Consider the following 19290-nt stretch of genomic DNA (forward strand, 5'->3'; position numbering starts at 1 on the left):
TGGGCCCAGGCACACAAGAACTGGACAGCCAGGAATTGGAAGAAGATTTTGTGGTCAGATGAGTCCAGTTTCCAGCTTTATCTTCCTCCTACTAATGTGAGGGTACGCAGAAGGCCAGGCGAAGCATTATCTCCAGCATGTACAGTACCTACTGTCAAGCATGGTGGAGGCGGTATCATGGTTTGGAGATGCATGAGTGCTGCTGGTGTTGGTCATCTCACTGTCTGTGATGGCACATTGAACTCTACCAAGTATTGTACCATTCTCAAAACCCACTTGCTCCCTTCTGCGCGTGCACTGTTCCGTTGAGGTAAAAACTGGATGTTTCAACAAGATAATGCCCCTTGCCACACATCCAAGGCCAGTAGAACTTGGCTGCAGGAGCACAGTATCCAGGTCTTAGAGTGGCCAGCTCAATCCCCAGACATAAGCCCCATTGAAAATCTGTGGTGGATTATCAAAAGGTCTGTTTCAAAGCATAAACCAAAGAATTTAGAAGAATTAAAAGCAGTAATTCAAGAAGAATGGGACAAGATTACCCCTCAACAGTGTGAAAGGCTCGTGGGGAACATGCCAGCCAGGATTAGAGCTCTACTACGTGCCAATGGCAGGACTACTAAATATTAATTTGATGATGTGATGGTTTATTTATTTTTTGTTCAGTTTTGAACACATTCTCTGTTATTTGTTGACTTTGATACCGACAATGTTGAGAACTGACATATTGAAACTGTCAAGAATTTAGTTTTGTTAGTTTTTCTTGTAAACAATAAACAAAAAAAATATAAATTGTATTTGTTTGTATCTGTCTAATGCAGCCACACCTTTTGAAACACAAAAAAGATTTTTCCACAAATATTTCATGATAATATTTGAGATTATGTAAAATTTTAAGGGTGTCCGAAAACTTTTTTCCACCACTGTACATTGAACATTTGACCTGGAAAAAAAACATATTGCTGAAAACATACAAGCCTTTGAAAGGTCTCCTCATAGTACAGGTTATTTTTTTTATTGCTAACATGCATGGGTCAAAACTGAAGTCACACTGTCAAAAGTCTTCACAGTCAGCAAAACAGAGGTCTTCATGGATCAAACTCCACATCATTTTCCATTGCTTTCACACAAAATGCATTCAGCACATTTTTCAATCACTGCCCTCAAAACTGCTAAAAACTTTTTTAAAAAAAACAACAACAACTGAAGACTTTGAAAAAGTGGCCTCAGTATTGACAGCAACCTAAGAACACTGTGAGAGGAAACTGAGCTGGGCAACATGCTGTAGATACACTCTCCCATTTCAGTCATTTAGTATCAGTCAATTACTTTTACATAAGTATTTCAACTATCACTAATGAGTTGTAGCTGCACTGCTTATCTATTACTGTTAGCTAACTACTTCAACTGCTGATCTGTCACTTTTAATGAACTATTTGAGCTGTTTATACATTTTAACTTTCAACTTCTCTGCTTGCTCACTTGCAAAGTTTTTATTCACTCCCAAATGCAAGAGTGGCAGGCAGGTGTAAAAGCTGATGCAATATGTGTACAGCCTGTACACACACCAAGGAAACTGCAGAAGTGCTCCCCGAGATACAAGTACATACGGTTGGGAATGCTCTGAGGAAAGGCCTTGATGTCCTCTTTGTGTCAAACACACACACACACACAACTTTAGATTATTTACAGGCTTCAACAGAACGTAGGCTGTACCAACTTCACTTTTTAATGGTTAAATAGGAGTTCTCATGCAGCACAGTGTCTGGCTGTCTCACATAATTACAGATACTCATTAGAGAGAACCAGTGGTGCCTTAAATGTCCTGACAAAGCAGCTGCACCAGAAAATTCAGCTTCAGATGTCCACATGCAGTGTTTCTCAAGACTATATGGATTTAACAACCCCAAGATGAGTGTGGGGCCTTTTAGTGTCTCTTGAGTAGCCCTGGGTATGCTGCTTGATTTAACACAATTTCGGGTTCTGCTTTTAAGAAAGTTTGTGGGTTAGTAAGTTGTTCTGAAGTTAGGTCTGGAGGAGATAAAAAAAAATTCAAGGTCAAGACTTTGAATAAACCAGATAATCCCCTCTGCCACATGCCTCACGAAGTCATACTGGCCAGTTGGTTCAACTGAAGCAGCTCCACAATAATATGCTTGAAGAAATTATTTTTGTGAAACACGAGGTAAAACAGGTACAACTGCAGATGTAGCAGATTCAATTTTAAATTCACCCACATTGTTTAATAGTGTGTGTGAATCGAAACATGCTTTAAATACCATCTATGTGGGATAAATCCATTAGTAGCCCAATACCAAAAAGCCGCTGTGAAGACCCAAGGGTGATATTACATTAAAGAGGGATCACATTGACGAGCAGTTACTTAATGAGAGGCTTTCATCTGGAGACACGAAGCCCATTTGTTGAAGAGCATGGGTTTCATACATCGAGGTGAACTCTTGATCATATCTTTATACTGTGCTGGAACATTAATGCAGTAAGATAATGATTCTATATTTAAGCCATACAAGCATGATGTTTGTCAAAATTAATCATGATGCATGTCCTATTTACTGAACAGACTCACCTCACCTTCTGCCTGATGCCACCCTGATCCATCTCCCCCTGCAGACTGTCTCATTATGGAAGCTAGTGTATTTTTCTAATCACATGAACAGACTTGAATCAGTTTCACACTGCATTTTAAAGCATACCTAACAAGGGAGCCACTCAATTTGGCAGCAAATTTTATCCAGGTGATTTTTAAGCAATGCTGCCCTCTTGTGTTTAAGTAAATTCCTGCTTTCATATCATTTCACACTTCTTCTATACAATTTGAACCTTCTCAATACAAGCTATCACCTTGTCAGGACAGGGCAAAATGTAGTTGCGTGTCATGGGATATCAGAAACAAAAGCGTAACAATAATGATGTGTGCTGCAAATAATTGACAAAGTCTCCTTGTCAGTAATTAAAGAATGCCGTCTGCATCGTGCTCATTACAACACACGATCCTTGACTGTTCCCCAGCTTTTTCAGAAATACACAAGAGACAAAGTACCTTAATATATTGGCGGAAGCTCACCTTACAGCCCAGTCGCCAGAGGAAAAATATCGGCAATGTACATTTCTGCAAACCACAAATATGTCACATTTTGACATTTCATACGGATCTTCTATAGTGATTTAATACATGAGCTGACTTTGTCATCAGGAGGTGGAGGGGATGGTAGATGGCGTGACACCTCCGCGACACACCTGCCAAGCTGCAGATCACCTTTCGAGACAAACAACAAAACCGATAGCGAGTCATTGCTGTGTTTCCAGTGGATTTTTAGCCACCAAACATTGGTGATTTTAGCAAGTTGTTGCTGCTTTTCCAGCTGGGCTTGTGCCCCCCAAACCTGGGTATTATAAGTCAAAACATGATCTTTTCCTCACTATAACCAAGTGTATTTTGTGCCTAAACCTCACCACACGTTCACCACAGCGTATCCACCACATAATGTATACATGGTTTGCAGAAACGTACAATGCCAACATTTTTTCTGATGATTGGGTTGTGCCTATCTATTGCAAAGTGAAAAGAAATTTCATCACACCAGATGTAATAGAGATATTTATTTATTGTAAACTTTTGGAAAGGCAGGGCTGAGTGAATACATCAAACTGAACCTCGTGGCAAGCAGTTACATTTTCAAGTAAATCAACATTGGGAGCCACGTTACTGCATCTTTTGTGATCAGGAGAAGTGACCTGGAATCACAACGGCCAAATCATTGTCAAACTTCACTATGACTCAACTATTCTCTGTTCAGCACTCCTGTCAATAAACATCATTACTATAATCCCTGGCCTTTTTGGGGGATGGAAAGCAATGTGGAGAAGTCGGCCTTGTAATTCTCTTGTATAGTAAGTCTTTAAACACTGGAATGTGGTCAGAAATTTTGAAGCATGCAAAACACAAAATGTAGAGAGTGGTTGTAAAGAGTCGATTTTAAATATCTTATCACACTAACACACACACACACACACACACACACACACGCATGAGCTGATGGATAAAGTGACAAAACTTGGGAAGACAGGAGAGAGCGCAGCAGAACCTTTACACATTCACACCCACTGATCAAACACCGACCTGCTCAGATGTACAAACATTACAAAAACTGTGCATCCAAGCATTTGGCCCTGAAAGGCAAACCAACATCTGTCAATGTGAATATTCAATGCTAATGTTTGTATGAGTTCTAACCAGGCTGTGAAGCTAATACCTTTGCATTCAGTTTTTTGAGTGTGAATCGTTTCTGACAAAGACAAACAAATGTACAGTTTACTAGATTATATACACTATTTACAGACTGTTCAGTCTAATAAAAGCATCAATGTTATTGCAAACCTCTCATATCACAATCCCTATCACGACTGACACCGAGTTCATTTCAATCAGCAAGCAGCCAAAAAATAGCTATACATGTAACTCACTACGGCTCGCTACGGCTTACCCTCATTTTTTATATAAATATAGATTTATTACTTTGCAAAAAACTTGCAAATAAACAAATTAAGCAAATTAGCAATTTTGGTACAAAATTAAATATTTTTCTATTTTATTCCCGAGAGGAGAATTTCACAGTGGAATGAAAACGCAAAAAATAAATGTTTGCTAAGGTAAGCCTTCACACTTTTTTCTTTGCCACCAAAATATAACTTTTTTTTTTTTTCATTTGGGACCCATTAAAGGGATAGTCCACCCCAAAATTAAAGAATACATATTTTTCCTCTACCTGTAGTGCTATTAATCAATTGTAGATTGTTTTGGTGTGAGTTGCAGAGTGTTGGAGATACCTGCCATAGAGACATCTGCTCATGAATGAGAGGCTTGTGACATCATGTGAAGTAAACATTAATGGCATCCTCCTTGGCTGAGCTATAAGCTAGCTCAGTGGTGCTAGGTGAGCTAGCAGTAGATGTAAGTGTCCTTCTGCATGGTGATACAGTTTGTGAGTGTAGTTTGTTAGAGAGAAACTAGTTCTACACGAAACTGCTCTGCGGATTATCTTAAGCAACCAGGTCATGATTTCTGGAAAGAGACATTGCTGTTAAATTTTTCAAACGTATTTTTTTGGCGCTTTGAGCACCAAAAGGCAAATGCCATCTAGTGCCATCATATGGGAGAGAACGCAGACATGTCTACGGCCGACACCTCAAGCACTCGGCAACTCACACCAAAACAATCTAGATCGATAAACAGCACAACAGCTAAGAGGGAAAATATGTCATTTTGATTTTGGGTTGAACTGTCCCTTTAGGATACAGAACCAGGACACATTTTCAATAGATTAAATACCAAGTGGGTAAGCCTAATGCTGTGACAGGTCAAAATAGCTCTATATGTACCATGGGGTGAAGAAGGTTGGACCAGGGTGTCCCGAGGATCACCGTGGTTTGAGCAGCACTCTGTACATGGCGAAGCCCAGCACTGCAAACACCGTGGCCCCGACACTTGCTCTAAGCCAGAATGTCGAGCTCTTCAGGTCTGCTTGGCTTACATGTCTGCTGAACAGAGAGAAGCAGAAACAGAGAGGTAAATACAGAGACAGGGTGAAGGGAAGGACAGTAAAGGGATAAAGAGACGAGGTGTTGCTGAGAAGGATGATGTCAAGATAAATAACATGTACGTAAAGAAAATAAGAATGAAATGACAGAACAGGGGTGCAGCCTTGAAACATCGATATATATGCTGGAGAAAAAGTCGGTCAAACAGATGAGGGACATGAAGGATTGTAGTTATGACATGAGAAGACAGGAACAGAAATCAGCTTTGACATCTCTGTTAGATGAGACGGCTGAGCTTCAGTGACATGAGCAAAGAAGACAGCAACAAGGAAGTTGACACCAACCGAATGACAATGGGACTCAGATCAAAACAGAAAAGTACATGCTTTCAATTCAACTGTAGTATAGACGCTCACAAGCAATATAAAAGAAGGCGGACAGAAAATGAAGATATCAGAATGGTTTCTTAGATGGAAAATGACAAACTCAAAGGACTCTGACAGCATCAAACAAGAGGACAGGAAAAAAAATATAGCGGGAAATTACGATGGAGAAAATGTGAGTGACTGATTATCTAATTTCAGGGAAACTGTTGGCTAAAGATATAGTTTTGCAAAGAAAAGGAGGAGAAATGAACGGGAAAAGCTTGAGGCAATGACGTCGACAAAGTGAAGCGATCAGAGGTAAAGACAGGGTTGTAAAAGAGGTAAAGAGAACCTTCGGAGTACAACAGCGTAGAGTTTGGCCCTGACCGTCTGCAGCAGCTCAGAGTTGAGGAAGTTCTGACACATGCAGAAGGTGCACCGGTTACAAGTGCACATACAGCGCAGCCGGGCGTGGCTGAGGAGAGATATGGGGAAGACAAACACCAACACCACAGTTTATATATCAAACACCCAAAGAGGAGGAAAGGTAGAGCTAAAAGATGCCACCACCATGAAAGGAGTAGCTTGTGGCTCATCACCTGAGAGCCAGAATCCATAAATGACAATAACATAGATAAACCTTACTAAAATGAGATGCAATGGGCTTATTTAACTATTTGGAAGAAGGAATGAGGTGCACTTTAACTTATTATTGTTGTGATCCTGTCAGAAATCATATTTATTACAGCCCCTTTAAACAGTAACTCCAACTAGGAGTATAAGTAATTTTCACAAAGCGAAAATACTCCTGCAGGTTGTAACAAATATTTGTTTAGACTGAAACACAACTGAATCTTAGAATAGTAGTTGACTAGGCTGTGGATTATACACATGTAACTATGTAACCGTGTGGTGTTCAGAGAGGCTTTGTGTGTCGACAGCGACACTGCAACCTGACTGACTGCAGGAGTGTGAGCCTCTGGGAGAGATCAACGCAACTGCTCAGCAGGGAAACCCGCCTACCCACAGTGCAAAACACTGTGGCATCAGACTTGAAAGCAACAAATCCAGAAGGCAGTGAAGTGCATTAATGTGGACTGAAGTACACGGTGTGTGACACTGACTCTGACACTGCAGAGAGTAGGAGCAACCCCAAGGGAGCAGGTTTATCCTGAGGCATGGAGTAAAGGCACAGACATCACACGCAGTAAAGCTTTAAATTCAAACTGTAAAATGGTAAATAAGGTGGGCTGCAAAGTCAAACAAGATATCACATCTACCGGTTTCAGACAGGGTTTCCTGACAATTATGACCAAGCTGCAGAATTGAATCTCACAATGTACAGGAAACACTAATTAAAACTGACTATTAAATGACTATTAAACGATTAAAAGACAACTCTGTCTGTTTAAGAGCAGCAAACAAGCACTCAGTGACTGAGCAGCTTCATCACCTTAGGCCATACGAACAAAAACAAATGTTCAGATGATCTGTCACTGAAAATTTACAGGACCGACTGGCTAGTGCAATTTTCCACAGACCCAGGGGGCTTAAAAAATGTATCATGTGAAGACATAGGCAATTATAAAACACAGGCCCTCTGTAATCTTTTGAACAAAACTGCAATGCAGCTGCAGTTACAGTTACCATACTGCAACTCCTTTTTTTACACTCTTAGGGAGCAAAAATAAAAAGTCATCATCTGGTAAATGATGATTTGCACTAACCATCATATCCTAACATTACAGTTTTTCATTAGCTGGTAGGTTTACCAACAAGACACAGCTGCCTAAAACCAATACAGTAAAACACTGAAGTCCTGCAATAAATCCTACCTTGATGAAAGATATACTTTTCAGTTTTTATTAAAACTGTTGTTTGTATCAGTGAGGGTATGGTTACTAATAGGGGTGGGAGAAGAAATCAATACAGCCGAGTATCGCGATATTTTTGTGTGGCAATACTGTATCGTCACACAGCGCTAAGTGTCAATTTTTTATTATTTAAATAATGAATATGATAAATACATTATTGATTAAACTTTTGGTAGCCTACAAGAATAATGTATTCCAATGCTTTTTCAGTCCAACAGGTGCAGTTTGCGGGTGTGATAAAAATTTCAGCTCCAAATACACTAGTTGGATCCATTTAAATGACTTGTTAGTAATACAGTAAAATCAGTAAACTCTGCCACCATTTGCATCACCTAGTGTGCAAAAAACAATAAGTGCATGTTTAACAAATCTAGAGCAAGTGTCCATACTTACGGGTACATGGCCATAGTAGTAAGTTTGGTGTAGATGTCTCTGCTGGGTGCTGCTGCTGTGTTACAGGTGAAGGACTGGGGAGGTGGCATCTTATGCCTCCTACAGAACTCCAGTGGACTGCAGCCGTACATCTGTTTAATCTCTGGTAGATCTGACTTTGCCGCTATCATCATACATGGAATCTTGCTGTCCATGAAGTATTGCTGAGGATGGAAAGAGAGGGTGATGAATAATCGAGGTGAAGATTAGAGATGTGTGCGATTAGTAGACCATCCCTAAGTAAAATGTTATTTGTCTTTTGATATAATGCACACACCTTGAAGACTTTGGCGCAGTATTCAAAGGAGTACGGGTTGCTGACATCATAGACCAGGCAGACAATGTCACAGGCCAGATCAGCATCAGACAGGTAGTCGAAGTCAGGGAACACTTCATGAAGCTGAGAGGAGAGGAGGAGGAGACGAGGGGACACAGTTAGAAGAACAATGCTAAGTTTCAATATTAGTCACCAGTGAGATAATGTATCACTGTAGTCATCTCTGGTGGCCTGGTTTACTACAGACATTAGGTGACATTTTCTGGCATTTATGGATGGCGAAAGAACTGCAGGGAGAGTTTGTCTGGCTTTAGTCTTGCCACTTTATTCTCTCTACTTCTGGAAGCAGAACTAAAACTCAGCAGTAACAGCTGAGAGTGGATATAGTTTGACCAGCAGGACTTCTTATTAAGATACACACAGGATATGGATTACTGCAGCTTTTACAATACGCTGTCAGGAATTAAATGTACTTAAATAAAGCAGAGTCTCCTGTTGGGGATGTTCAACAAAGACAAGCACATGCTGCTGTTTTAATGATGCAGCAGCATCATGAGCAGCTATAAAGACTGAACCACACAGGAGCATCTGTACTCCAGTTGTTACAGAAACCAAGTCACTGTGCTGCAGGGTGTTTCAGTGTGGACGCCAGCACAGAGGGAGTGCCAACAGAAAAAGTGCACTTGATGTGTTAAGTGCTTGAGTAAACGAACACTATGTTTAAACAGCGCTAGCGACGTAACACTATTTCAGCTATTGTGGTTGATTTGCTAAACATATCTGGCTTGAAGAAGTGTTAATATGGGGTTCTATACAACTTGCCATATTTCAGTTATGTGTTTCAACACAGTTGGCTTTGCATTTGTTGTTATAGGTAAGCAGTGCAATGCGAATGCTTTTATCAAGTAAGTAGAAATGCTTGCTTGAGAGGAGAATTGGGTGAACGTGATAAGAAGCTTATATAAACAGCAAGGTAAGCACAGCCAACGTCAGGCTGGGCTGACTGGCCTGTCACAGCTGACCTCATAATAGTGATGCATAGAAATAAAAAAATATGTCTTATAATGAACAGAATAAAATTATTACATAAAACTTAAATGAACTTCTTTTAGCACTGGAAAAGCTACATTATACTCAAGTCGTGATTTAAAAAAAAAGTAGTATTATCAGAGTTTTTGTAACTTACAAGAAGGTATTTCTCCTGTCCGTAAACATAGGTTGTGCTGATGGCATAGTAGGATCTGTGCTCCTCTCTAATTGTTTTTTGGCGCTAAGAGGAGAGAAGAGAGGAAACATCATGTAAAAGCAGATCAGGACATGAAACTGACTGTAAACTATAAATGCATGCAGTAATGAGAAACAGTCAGTTGTCGTTGTTTGTCAGTTGATACTATCCAATATTTGCAAGAGATACTGTAAAGTACAAGTGTAATCTGTTTCATTTAAATCTGGAACACACTGTGAAATTGGGAGGGCAAAGTGTATTCATCATTGCTGGTGTTGATTTCTGTTTACCATGAGGTTTCGACCCAGGAAGGCTTGGAGGAAGCCGCTCTTGCCGCTGCCAATGTCTCCGAAGACATTACAGCGGAAGACGCTGCGCTGGGTCTGCTTCTTCTGCAGGTCAATCTTCTTATCTCTGGTCACTGCAGGGGGGAAACCACACACACACAGGCATCAGAGGATCAGTTCAGACTGCGGCTCAACACAACACATGCCTGCAGTCGGCAGCAGCATTCAGAGTCAACTGTTGTTTTAACCGTCCAATGGTTGCTGTTATGATGGTGTTGATTTACTTTTGTGATTACTGTCACAGTGACTGTAGGGTAAAATAGTTCAATGACACATACAAGTATGAGCTAATGATACTGAATAATACTCATGTTTAAACATTATGATGTATGAATGTATATGACAAGAACATACTGTCATTTTTGTGGGAGTGCAATCAACTTTTACATGTGTACAGATTTACAACTGAATAACAAAAGAAGATGCGATTGTGTGTTTCACCTGTAATTCCTGCTGCTTGGGACTCCTGCTCAGCAATTATTGAGTAACCAAGGTAACCCAAATACTCCAGGCATCGTTGGACATCCAGATACGTTGTTAACCTGAACAGACATAGGTTAAAGGCAAAAGAAATATGTACACGCAGACAGGGAAATACTTGTACATTGGTATTTTCCTAACAAAAATGATGAAAATAGTTAATAAACTACCAAAAAAAAATGTTGAAGGCCAATATTTGCAGAATTCTAAGTAAGTTTGATACCTAGCCCTAGTAATGGTGGCACAAGTTTTATGTCTTCAGACAAATGAAACAACTGATGGCATCTTTGCACCATCTTTTCAGCCCATTCAGCTCAGTAGCTACATGTGAGACACAGTATCTTTTTAATACCACCACCAAAGGACACCAAAGTGAGAAATGTCCCGATTCCACACATACTGGCATTAACTTAAAGCTTCTGTATGCTACATTCAAAGCATTAATACAGCAGCAAAACACAATTTGCTTTGAGAAGATATAGTGGAGTAATGACCTCCCATGCCTCTCTTTGTTGTAATCTGAGCTTCTCTGTGGTTTGTTGAGGTAAGCCGATCCAGCCCTACATGCATATTAGTGCATATGTCTATCCCACTGGCTACCTCATCAGCGCTGCTTTGCACTGCGCTCATACTGCGGATACCACTGATATCAGTACGGCAGCGCTGTGAAAGCGTAGTGCCCACCATCTGTTTCCCCCGTGGTTCACACAGTTAGCTCTGTCAGCACAGATATTTAGCACTGTGTATGGAGTTAGCACTGTTCGCAGCTAGGCACCGGCTTAGCCACCTCCACGTTGAGAACAGTGTCCACATGACTCATACTCTCCGAATGTGACATAGAGCCCCTTTAAAGGAGCTCTATGTTTAGAAGTAAGAGTCATATGAGTGCAGTACAGAGACACGACAATTAGCTAGCTAGTAGGATACACACACAAGGACTAACGTGCACTAGCGACTGAGCTGGATACCACAAAATAAGAACAGAAAAGCTCAGATAACAACACACACAGGGGTAGCATGATATCATTCTCTGTTCAGCACGCCATTACTCCTCTATATCTTTACATAGCACAAAGTAGTTTGCTGCTATATTAACGCTCTGAATGTCACATACAGAGCCTTTATCTAATCGTCACTTACGTCCACTGGGAGAGATATCCCTGGTAGGTGATCCAGCCCTGGTCATTAGTGCAAACTGTGTTATTGACATCTGGACCCCAGGGCATGTACGGAAAAACATCAAACAGGTCCCCCGTCTCCTCTGGTGACAAGGCACAGTCACGGTCCTGAGACACACAAAGGTTGGTTACTGTTCAGGACGGTGAACTACGGCAAAATATGGAAAATGGTGTTCAAGGCAGGAAATATTTCAGATGGGATACAAAAGATGAGATTAACTGATGCATTTCTAGCTGAGAAAACAAACATGACTGAAGCACTCATTCACTGTTGGACAGTAATCACAGAGACAGGAAGCAGATTATGGTGCAAGCTGCCACTTTCACTCTTTGACTTTCATTGTAACCTCACGGCTAATTCTCCTGTCAATCCTTCCACTGTGACAAGACGTTAGATCACGCCTCAGCAGGTGGTCAGCATTGGCTGTAGGAGTGTATTTTGGTTTTGTGTGGTGTCCCTGTACTGAGCAGCTTTCGGTAAAAGCCTTTACAGGGCAGAGGCTAAAGTAAATACAGAACAGGATTGTACCTTGTCATGTTTGTCAAAGACGCTCTGGAGGAAGAGGTAGGCATTGTGGTTGAGCTCCGTGGTGCAGCCTGGAGGAACTTTCAACCTAGAGGTGGTGAATATTTCAAAGTAAATGTTGCAGTCAATGGGCAGAATGCAGGATTAACACAGAAAACATTACTGCAAAAGATTCAGTAGGAGCATAAATGTTACACTTCACATAGGAAAGTGGCTCAGTAGTCAATAACTAGAGTGTTCTATCAAGTGCTGAATCCAGAATTTAATTTAAGGGCTCAACAACCCTGACAGCTAAGGCAACAAAAGTCAAAGACAGATGTTGCTACACCATCATGATTGTTTAAATTGAATCAAAAATGGAACACTGTCTTTGAGAAAAATACAGCATTACCCTAAAATGAGGTGTCTCGCATCTCTAAACACAGTGAGGGAAATTATGATGCTTTCAATAAAGGGATGCACACAGGATGGAGTAGGTGGTGGGTGTCTAAAAAATGACGACTGAGACTCACGGAGGGAAGAGGTAGTCCTGATTTAACTCCAGGTCGTCGTCGTACCCAAACCTCCTCAGCACTGTCCACGTTGTTTCATGGCGACCTCGTTGGATGAACAGAGTGTGGAGAAACAGGAAGCCTGGAGAGGAAAGTCACAGTCAGGAGTAGTGTGCAACAAGATTTTTTTCTATGTTAAGATAAGGAGGCAGCCAGTCCATCTGTTCCTACCTTTCAGAGTGAGTCCATTGTCACACACTCCGTCACTCAAATTCTTCCTCACCACATTTTTTACATCCTCCAACGCCTGAGACTCTAGCGGGGTGTTGAAGCAAGTCCTCTGTAGGCAGTCAGACAGAAACATCTTTGTTTGTTTTTGTAGCCAAAAAAAAAGGCCCCCTGTAAGGATTGTACTTTGTATTAAACCCACTGTTAACTTTCTCAGCTACAGCGATTATCAGCTGACTTACCTGGAAGAAGTTGAGCTCATTGTCATTGAGAATCCCATCATTGTCCAGGTCAGACACTTTAAAGATTCGAGTCAGGGCTTTGACACAAAGTGGCTTCATCTGGGAATCAAAAAGGCAAAAACAAAAGTGACTTCAACACAATTGATGTGATAATTCACCTTCTGAAAATTCTGTAAACCCCAGTAGTGACATACTTCATTTTTAGACTGAACTGTGGGCTTACAACAACCAAAACATTCAAATACTACATGAGATGTCTCTGTAAAATGTAAATTCATAGATGTAAAACAAGCCGGCAACCACTGCATCGCACAAACAGTGCTGCAGAATTCACACTGTATATTTCTGCTCTTACATCTTTTTTCTCTGGACAGTAGAGAGGACCTGTGGGGTGCAGGACTGCCTTTTGAGCGTAGTAGAACAACTCTGAGATGTTCTTCAGGTTCTTCGCTGAACACTATAAACAAACAAAATAAAATAACATGAAAAAGAAGAAGTGAGTTTGATCATGTGTATATTGTTTTTTCAGTACATTCTTATTGCATATAATAACCTTAACGCCTTTGCAACCTTGTGAAAATACAGTGTCCCTGCAAAGTAGGGCTGTCCCTGTTTACAGAGCTGTCTGTGTGTGTGTGTTTGTGTGTGTATGTCTGTATATACTGTAAGGTGTGTGTGGGAGCTAAGTCAGGGCCAGACAAGGTATTATCACACAGGATCCGTCTGAGCAACACGCCTGGTTTAATTAACCAGTCTAGAAAAAACACACCGAGTGAAGCTCACGGTTGGTGTCACGTATCAAATCCTCTTGTACAATTGTTGTGCTTCCAGCTTGTGAATACTGTATATAGTTAACATGTGCAAAATATAACGTCCATCATAGAAACTTTAAAAGAGGGCAGCGATAGCAACACTATTGACAAAAGGGTCAATTAGGGTTAATGTATACGAACTCAGAGAAAAATCAATATTATTGACAAGATTATCTAAAGGCTGCAGGCTTTCACAGTTTGGCAGCTCACCAAGTTTAAAATCACATTGTTGAGACCTGACAAATAGATATATCGTATAGGAGAGGCATGTGTTCAGTTTGGCTGATCGTGAGGATCATAAACCTAAAGGCTGTAGTGAGTTTTCTATTAATGACAAGAACATATTCTTTATTTAGTCCATCTGCTTTTTGTCGATATTCTGTTCCTATATTGTTCTATGAAAACAGTTGAAATAAACTGAATGCACATGAACTTAAAGGGACAGTTCAGCCCCAAATTTAGAAAACGTATTTTTCCTCTCACCGGTAGTGCTATTTATTAATCTAGATTGTTTTGGTGTGAGTTGCTGAGTGTTCGTGATATCGGCCGTAAAGATGTTTGCCTTCTCTTCAATATAATGAAACTAGATGGCACTTAGCTTCGGTTGCTTAAAGAGCCAAAAAAAATACATTTAAAAAAACTCAACAACAATGTCTCTTTCCAGACAGAGACAGTAGCCCCTTTTTAAACAGGAATTGTGCAAATTTGCAGGAAAGCCCAATCAGTCTTTTTTCAGCATTGGCAGTATAAAAACAAAATCGGGGAGTGCGGCAAAATGCCGCCTACCTACTTTTGTTTATACAATGCACCTTTTTCGGGGCAATGGGGGGCGTGAGCAAGTAACAAAACGTGTAGCTCAGCGTGTGACATAAACAGTGACGTGGGAGGGAAGCCGCTCACAGCTTGCCGGCAAAACGGCCCAACATTTGCGGAAAATCTGGCAGTGTAAAAGAGGCTAGTGAATACTCAAAATAATCCGCAGACTTTGTTGTGAGCAGTTTCATGTAAGAACCAGTTTCTCTCTAAGTGTGCATCTACTGCCAGCTCACCCAGCATCACTGAGCTAGCTAGCTTTACAGCTCTGCCGAGGAGAACGCCATTAATGTTTCCATCTCTTGTTGTCACCAGCACAAGCCCTTGTCCATGAGTAGATGTGCGCTTTCTGTTGTGCAGTGATACAGTTTGTGGGTGTAGATCGGTTGAGAGAAAATAGTTCCTACATGAAACTGCTCACAACAAGGTCTGTGGATTATCTTGAGTAACTGTATTGTGATTTCTGGAAAGAGACATTGATGTCAAGCTTCAGTCAAATACATTTTGGGGTGCCATCTAGTTCCATTATATTGGAAAGAAGGCAGACATCTCTGCAGCCGATATCTCCAACTCTCGACAACTCACACCAAAACAATCTAGATTGATAAATAGCACCACAGGTAAGAGAACAAATTAGTATTTTTGATTTGGGGGTGAACTGTCTCTTTAAGCGTCTCCAATGGGCTGATCAAACCCTTAAAAGCACAGCAAATGAAACAAATAAAGTCTGGATATAAACCTAAAAACACTCCTGTTCCTCTTGGCTCCTAAAAGTGTCCACCCAACAGTTATTGTTGAAAAAACTTCTTCCCCTCTTTGTTTTGTTTTATGATAACAGAAGAAGAAATTGATTTCCATTTGTGTTTATGTCTCTTCTGACCTTGTGTACTGAGCAACACCTCTGTGTCTGCCCTCTGTCTGAATCAATAGCAGCATTGCTACTGCATTACTTGAATACGGAAGTATTTATCAGGCAAATCCAAACAGACCATCACTCACACAGGATTAACTTCATGGTTTTACTGTTCAGATACAGTAAAAATTGTAAACAGAGCGGTCGCTTTCTCACCTCCACACAAGTCTCTATTTCACTGTGCCTGTTCATGATGGGCAGTATGGTCTCCATGCTGCTGTGTTCCACCAGGTCTGACTTGTTCCCCACCAGGATCAGAGGAACCCTGGACACACCAACAGCACACACAGACAGTGTTGTATCACTACTAATAAGAACTTAACTTTAACAGATGTAACATTAAGATTGAAGCAAAGGAGTACTTTTCTTTTTATTCTTTTTATATATTTTAGTGTCTTCCCTTCCATAAAAGCAGTGACTCATTTCAGAGTGAAAACCTAACAGTACAAAGGGCTGAATCTGCTGACATGAAATGCTGCATTTCCCATGCAGCGCCTTGCTTACAGAGAAGCATTTGTGAGACTTTTTCCACCCTGTGACTGTAGGTCAGGGTTTCAAACACTAGCAGAAAAATTCCACGATTGGCCTCTGGCTACAGAAAGTGGTCTTTTGAAAGACTTTCCATTGGGCTGATCATGCATTAGGAGCCTGCTGTGCTCAAATACAGGTTGCGAAAGAGGCACCTTCTTTGCCCTATATTTCACCATCCAAAACTGAGCGGACAAAGAAAACTCTGCACTATTTTTAAACAAGTTCGCACCTGCTGTCCTTGTCTGTGTTCTCAGTAATGAGGGGGATCCAGTGGCTCGTCACCTGTGGAAAGCAAAAGGAAGAAAGCAAAAGGAAGAAAAGATAGAAATGCGAAACATCATCACCATTCTGAGAGACAGCTTCTAATTTCATGCGTCACAGCCTCACAAGTTTTACTGTTTAACTGCAACACAAACAAATTATGGAAATGGCAGCCACAGAGGAGGCTCACCTTTTCTATGGACTTCTTGTTGTTGACAGAGTAGACAATGCAAATCACATTTGCCTATGGGAGAGACCAACACAGACGCCCATTAGGCTTTTACTTGAACTCAGCACTTCTGTCTAAGTAAACAGGAAAGCATAATGTAGTGACTGACCTTGGAGATCTCCTGAAACAACTGCTCATCTGTCTGCTCGGCCTCTGTGGGGGAAAGACAGGTGTGCTACAGTTAAAGCCAGGAGATTGTTCTTCTTTCTTTGTTGCCAGGCAAAAACAGGTGAAGACACGACTTTGTATAGTTATGATTTTATAACAAACGTCACCGCAATTTAATGCAGTTAAATCTAAAAACAAAGAAACAGTCATGTGCTTTAAGTACCTGAATAGTCCACAATATGTGTGGGAACTCTCTCTGGTGTCACATCTGCAGGTATGGTGATTTCCTCAGCTCGGTAGGGAACCTAGGATGAAAACAAACAATACAGTCTTCAATAACACACAGTGAAACTCAGCTAAACTCCACAAAAGGCAGACATTGAGCATGAGACAGAAAGGCATCATCAAGGCTTCCACCATCTCAATTAATAATCAATATCCATACCACATTTGGGAACTCCTCGCTGACCAGGGACATGATGAGAGAGGTCTTCCCCACTTTGGCTGTCGAGGGAGGAAGAGAGAAGAGAGTTAAAATAAGACTGACTGTTCTGTTGACCTTAGCAAACACTCCGCCACATTTGCTTGCAAACCCATTACAATTCACATTAATATTTAAACTGTGGCGACATCACTTATTAATTTTACATGAAAATAACTGTCACTGAGCTTAACAAGCAACTCAGGCCATGTGACTGGGGCACAGATTTCCACTACAACAAAAAAACCAGAGGGCAATTTTAATGGGTGTGTACGATCTATGAATTATAGCTTTTATATGGGCTGTGTTTTAAACTACTGGGCTTCTCCATAAATTACTCTAACTGAAGAGGAGACCTTTAATACAAACTTTATTCCTAACTGTTCTGTTGATTGTGAGAAAACAACATAACTCCCAGAATAAGCTGGACTTCCTGTGGAGACATTCCCACAGTGTGAAGAAGGAAGAGTCTGGGAAATAAAATTAACCGTCTGTCTGGAGTTTACTTCTGTAAATTCCATGATATTCCACTAGATCAATGACCAGAGGAAACTGTAATAGTCACCTGACAGAGGTTTTTTCCCCCTGTAAAATGCTACAAATGCTATATATTACATTAAAATGTATCTGCAGATTGTAGTGATTTCAGTGTACTGGTTAACATGGAAAACATGGGACAGTCAGCTTACAATATCTGTCTATAGGTTGAGACCTTAGAATGAATTTAAAGTGAGCATCTTTTTCTAGTCTATGTGCAACATGCAATGAAATCAATATATATATATATGTACTGTTTTAAAAAGCTGCAGCAGATGCAGGGTATTTTTAATTTTATTTTTACAAGTGTCCTGACCACTGGGATATACAGCATATCACTGCAGACAGACCATTTAAAACAGCGTAACACAAAACAAAATCATAGGTGAAATGTAAAGGACTGACTGAACAGCATGATGGTGAGACAGTGGTGTGGCTGTCAGCATCACATGCCCAGCTGGTAGCATCAGTGCAGAGGGAACACTAAGGGCTGACACTGCAAACAACCACCACTGACCAACACACTGTAAATGTAAATGTATAATCGCTTTACTTACGCTCCCCCACTAATAATATCCTCACGTCCTTGCGCATCCTCTCCGGCGTCGACAAACTCGGTAATGTGTCTTGGGTGAAACATTTATGCTCCTGTCTGGATGAAGGATACAGCCAGGCAGCTCTCCTCGGCCTGGCTCGCTTGCTAACGGCTACGTTCGCATGTCAGCTCCGGTTTACGCTGGTTCAAAACAGACGGTTATATTACACCGTTAGAGAACTGAGGGACCTGTCTGATATCCAGGATACTGACAAGGTGTTTTTATTAAACTACACCTGCGAGGCTCAGTCAGTCTGTGCTCCTGCTGCTGCTGCTGAGTTCAGCCCAGGTGGTTAGCTAATCTTCACACAAACTTGACTGTTATGTGACCGTCAGCGGGCGCTCGCGGGCTACCCTCCGTCACGCGCCTCCTGACTGTGAGGTCGAGCAAAGATCGTATATTATTAACAGAATCACGCGCCCATCCACTCGTCCCGCAAGTGAGAGCTCATGCAATGTTTCAAAAGTAAGAATATAATGACAAATTAAGATTTAAAATTAGAGATAAAGAAAGTACTCGTATATTTTATTTTGGTAAAGATTTCACATCAGTAAATGTGCAAAAATATTCACAGCTAAATGTGTTTTTATTAAATCCGAAGGCACCCCTTTATAGGGTTTTAGAGCCTTTTTACACGTAGCATTTTCATGTTACACTTAGAGGAGGTGAAGAACATTAAACTGCTTCATATATCGTTAGATAGCTTAATTGATAACACAGTAAAGTAAGTACTAACTCAAGCTGTAAGACAGTTCTAGTGATTAAAAGGGGAGTATGCAAATAGCCTA

At 40.8% G+C, this 19290-nt stretch overlaps 1 protein-coding gene across 7 annotated transcripts; it reads right to left on the reverse strand.

The window, feature by feature from the left end:
* Positions 1-902: 902 nt before the first annotated feature.
* Positions 903-18863, reverse strand: rhot1b (ras homolog family member T1). Of its 7 annotated transcripts, none has more exons than XR_007448948.1 (21): positions 18464-18863; positions 17334-17392; positions 17112-17193; positions 16890-16933; positions 16742-16795; positions 16520-16572; positions 15916-16024; positions 13577-13678; positions 13222-13320; positions 12983-13091; positions 12773-12893; positions 12264-12348; positions 11697-11842; positions 10518-10618; positions 10020-10150; positions 9691-9774; positions 8505-8627; positions 8189-8391; positions 6309-6396; positions 5398-5553; positions 903-3274 (listed from the first exon to the last, which is right to left on the reverse strand). XR_007448948.1 is itself a non-coding variant. In XM_049571687.1 (21 exons), the coding sequence occupies exons 1-20, from the start codon at positions 18498-18500 to the stop codon at positions 5436-5438; spliced, it is 1986 nt and encodes a 661-aa protein (XP_049427644.1). In that variant the 5' UTR covers positions 18501-18863; the 3' UTR covers positions 904-3274; positions 5398-5435. The 7 variants fall into 7 exon arrangements, 6 of the variants coding, with proteins under 6 accessions (XP_049427644.1, XP_049427646.1, XP_049427645.1 ...); XM_049571687.1 differs by having other exon boundaries at positions 904-3274; positions 5398-5556; positions 6274-6396; XM_049571689.1 differs by lacking the exon at positions 903-3274 and having other exon boundaries at positions 3617-5553; positions 18464-18862.
* Between the last annotated feature and the right edge of the window lie 427 nt (positions 18864-19290).

This window comes from Epinephelus fuscoguttatus, linkage group LG3 (genome assembly GCF_011397635.1).
Source record: "Epinephelus fuscoguttatus linkage group LG3, E.fuscoguttatus.final_Chr_v1".
Classification (NCBI taxonomy): Eukaryota; Metazoa; Chordata; class Actinopteri; order Perciformes; family Serranidae; genus Epinephelus; species Epinephelus fuscoguttatus.

Coding starts and splice junctions, on each gene's coding strand:
- rhot1b (XM_049571687.1), bottom strand. CDS start 18,500: ATGCGCAAGGACGTGAGGATATTATTAGTGGGGGAGC. Junction 17,194..17,333: donor GCGAGGAGTTCCCAAATGTG/GTATGGATATTG, acceptor TTTTCATCCTAG/GTTCCCTACCGAGCTGAGGA. Junction 6,397..8,188: donor ACTACTATGGCCATGTACCC/GTAAGTATGGAC, acceptor ATCTCTCCTCAG/CCACGCCCGGCTGCGCTGTA.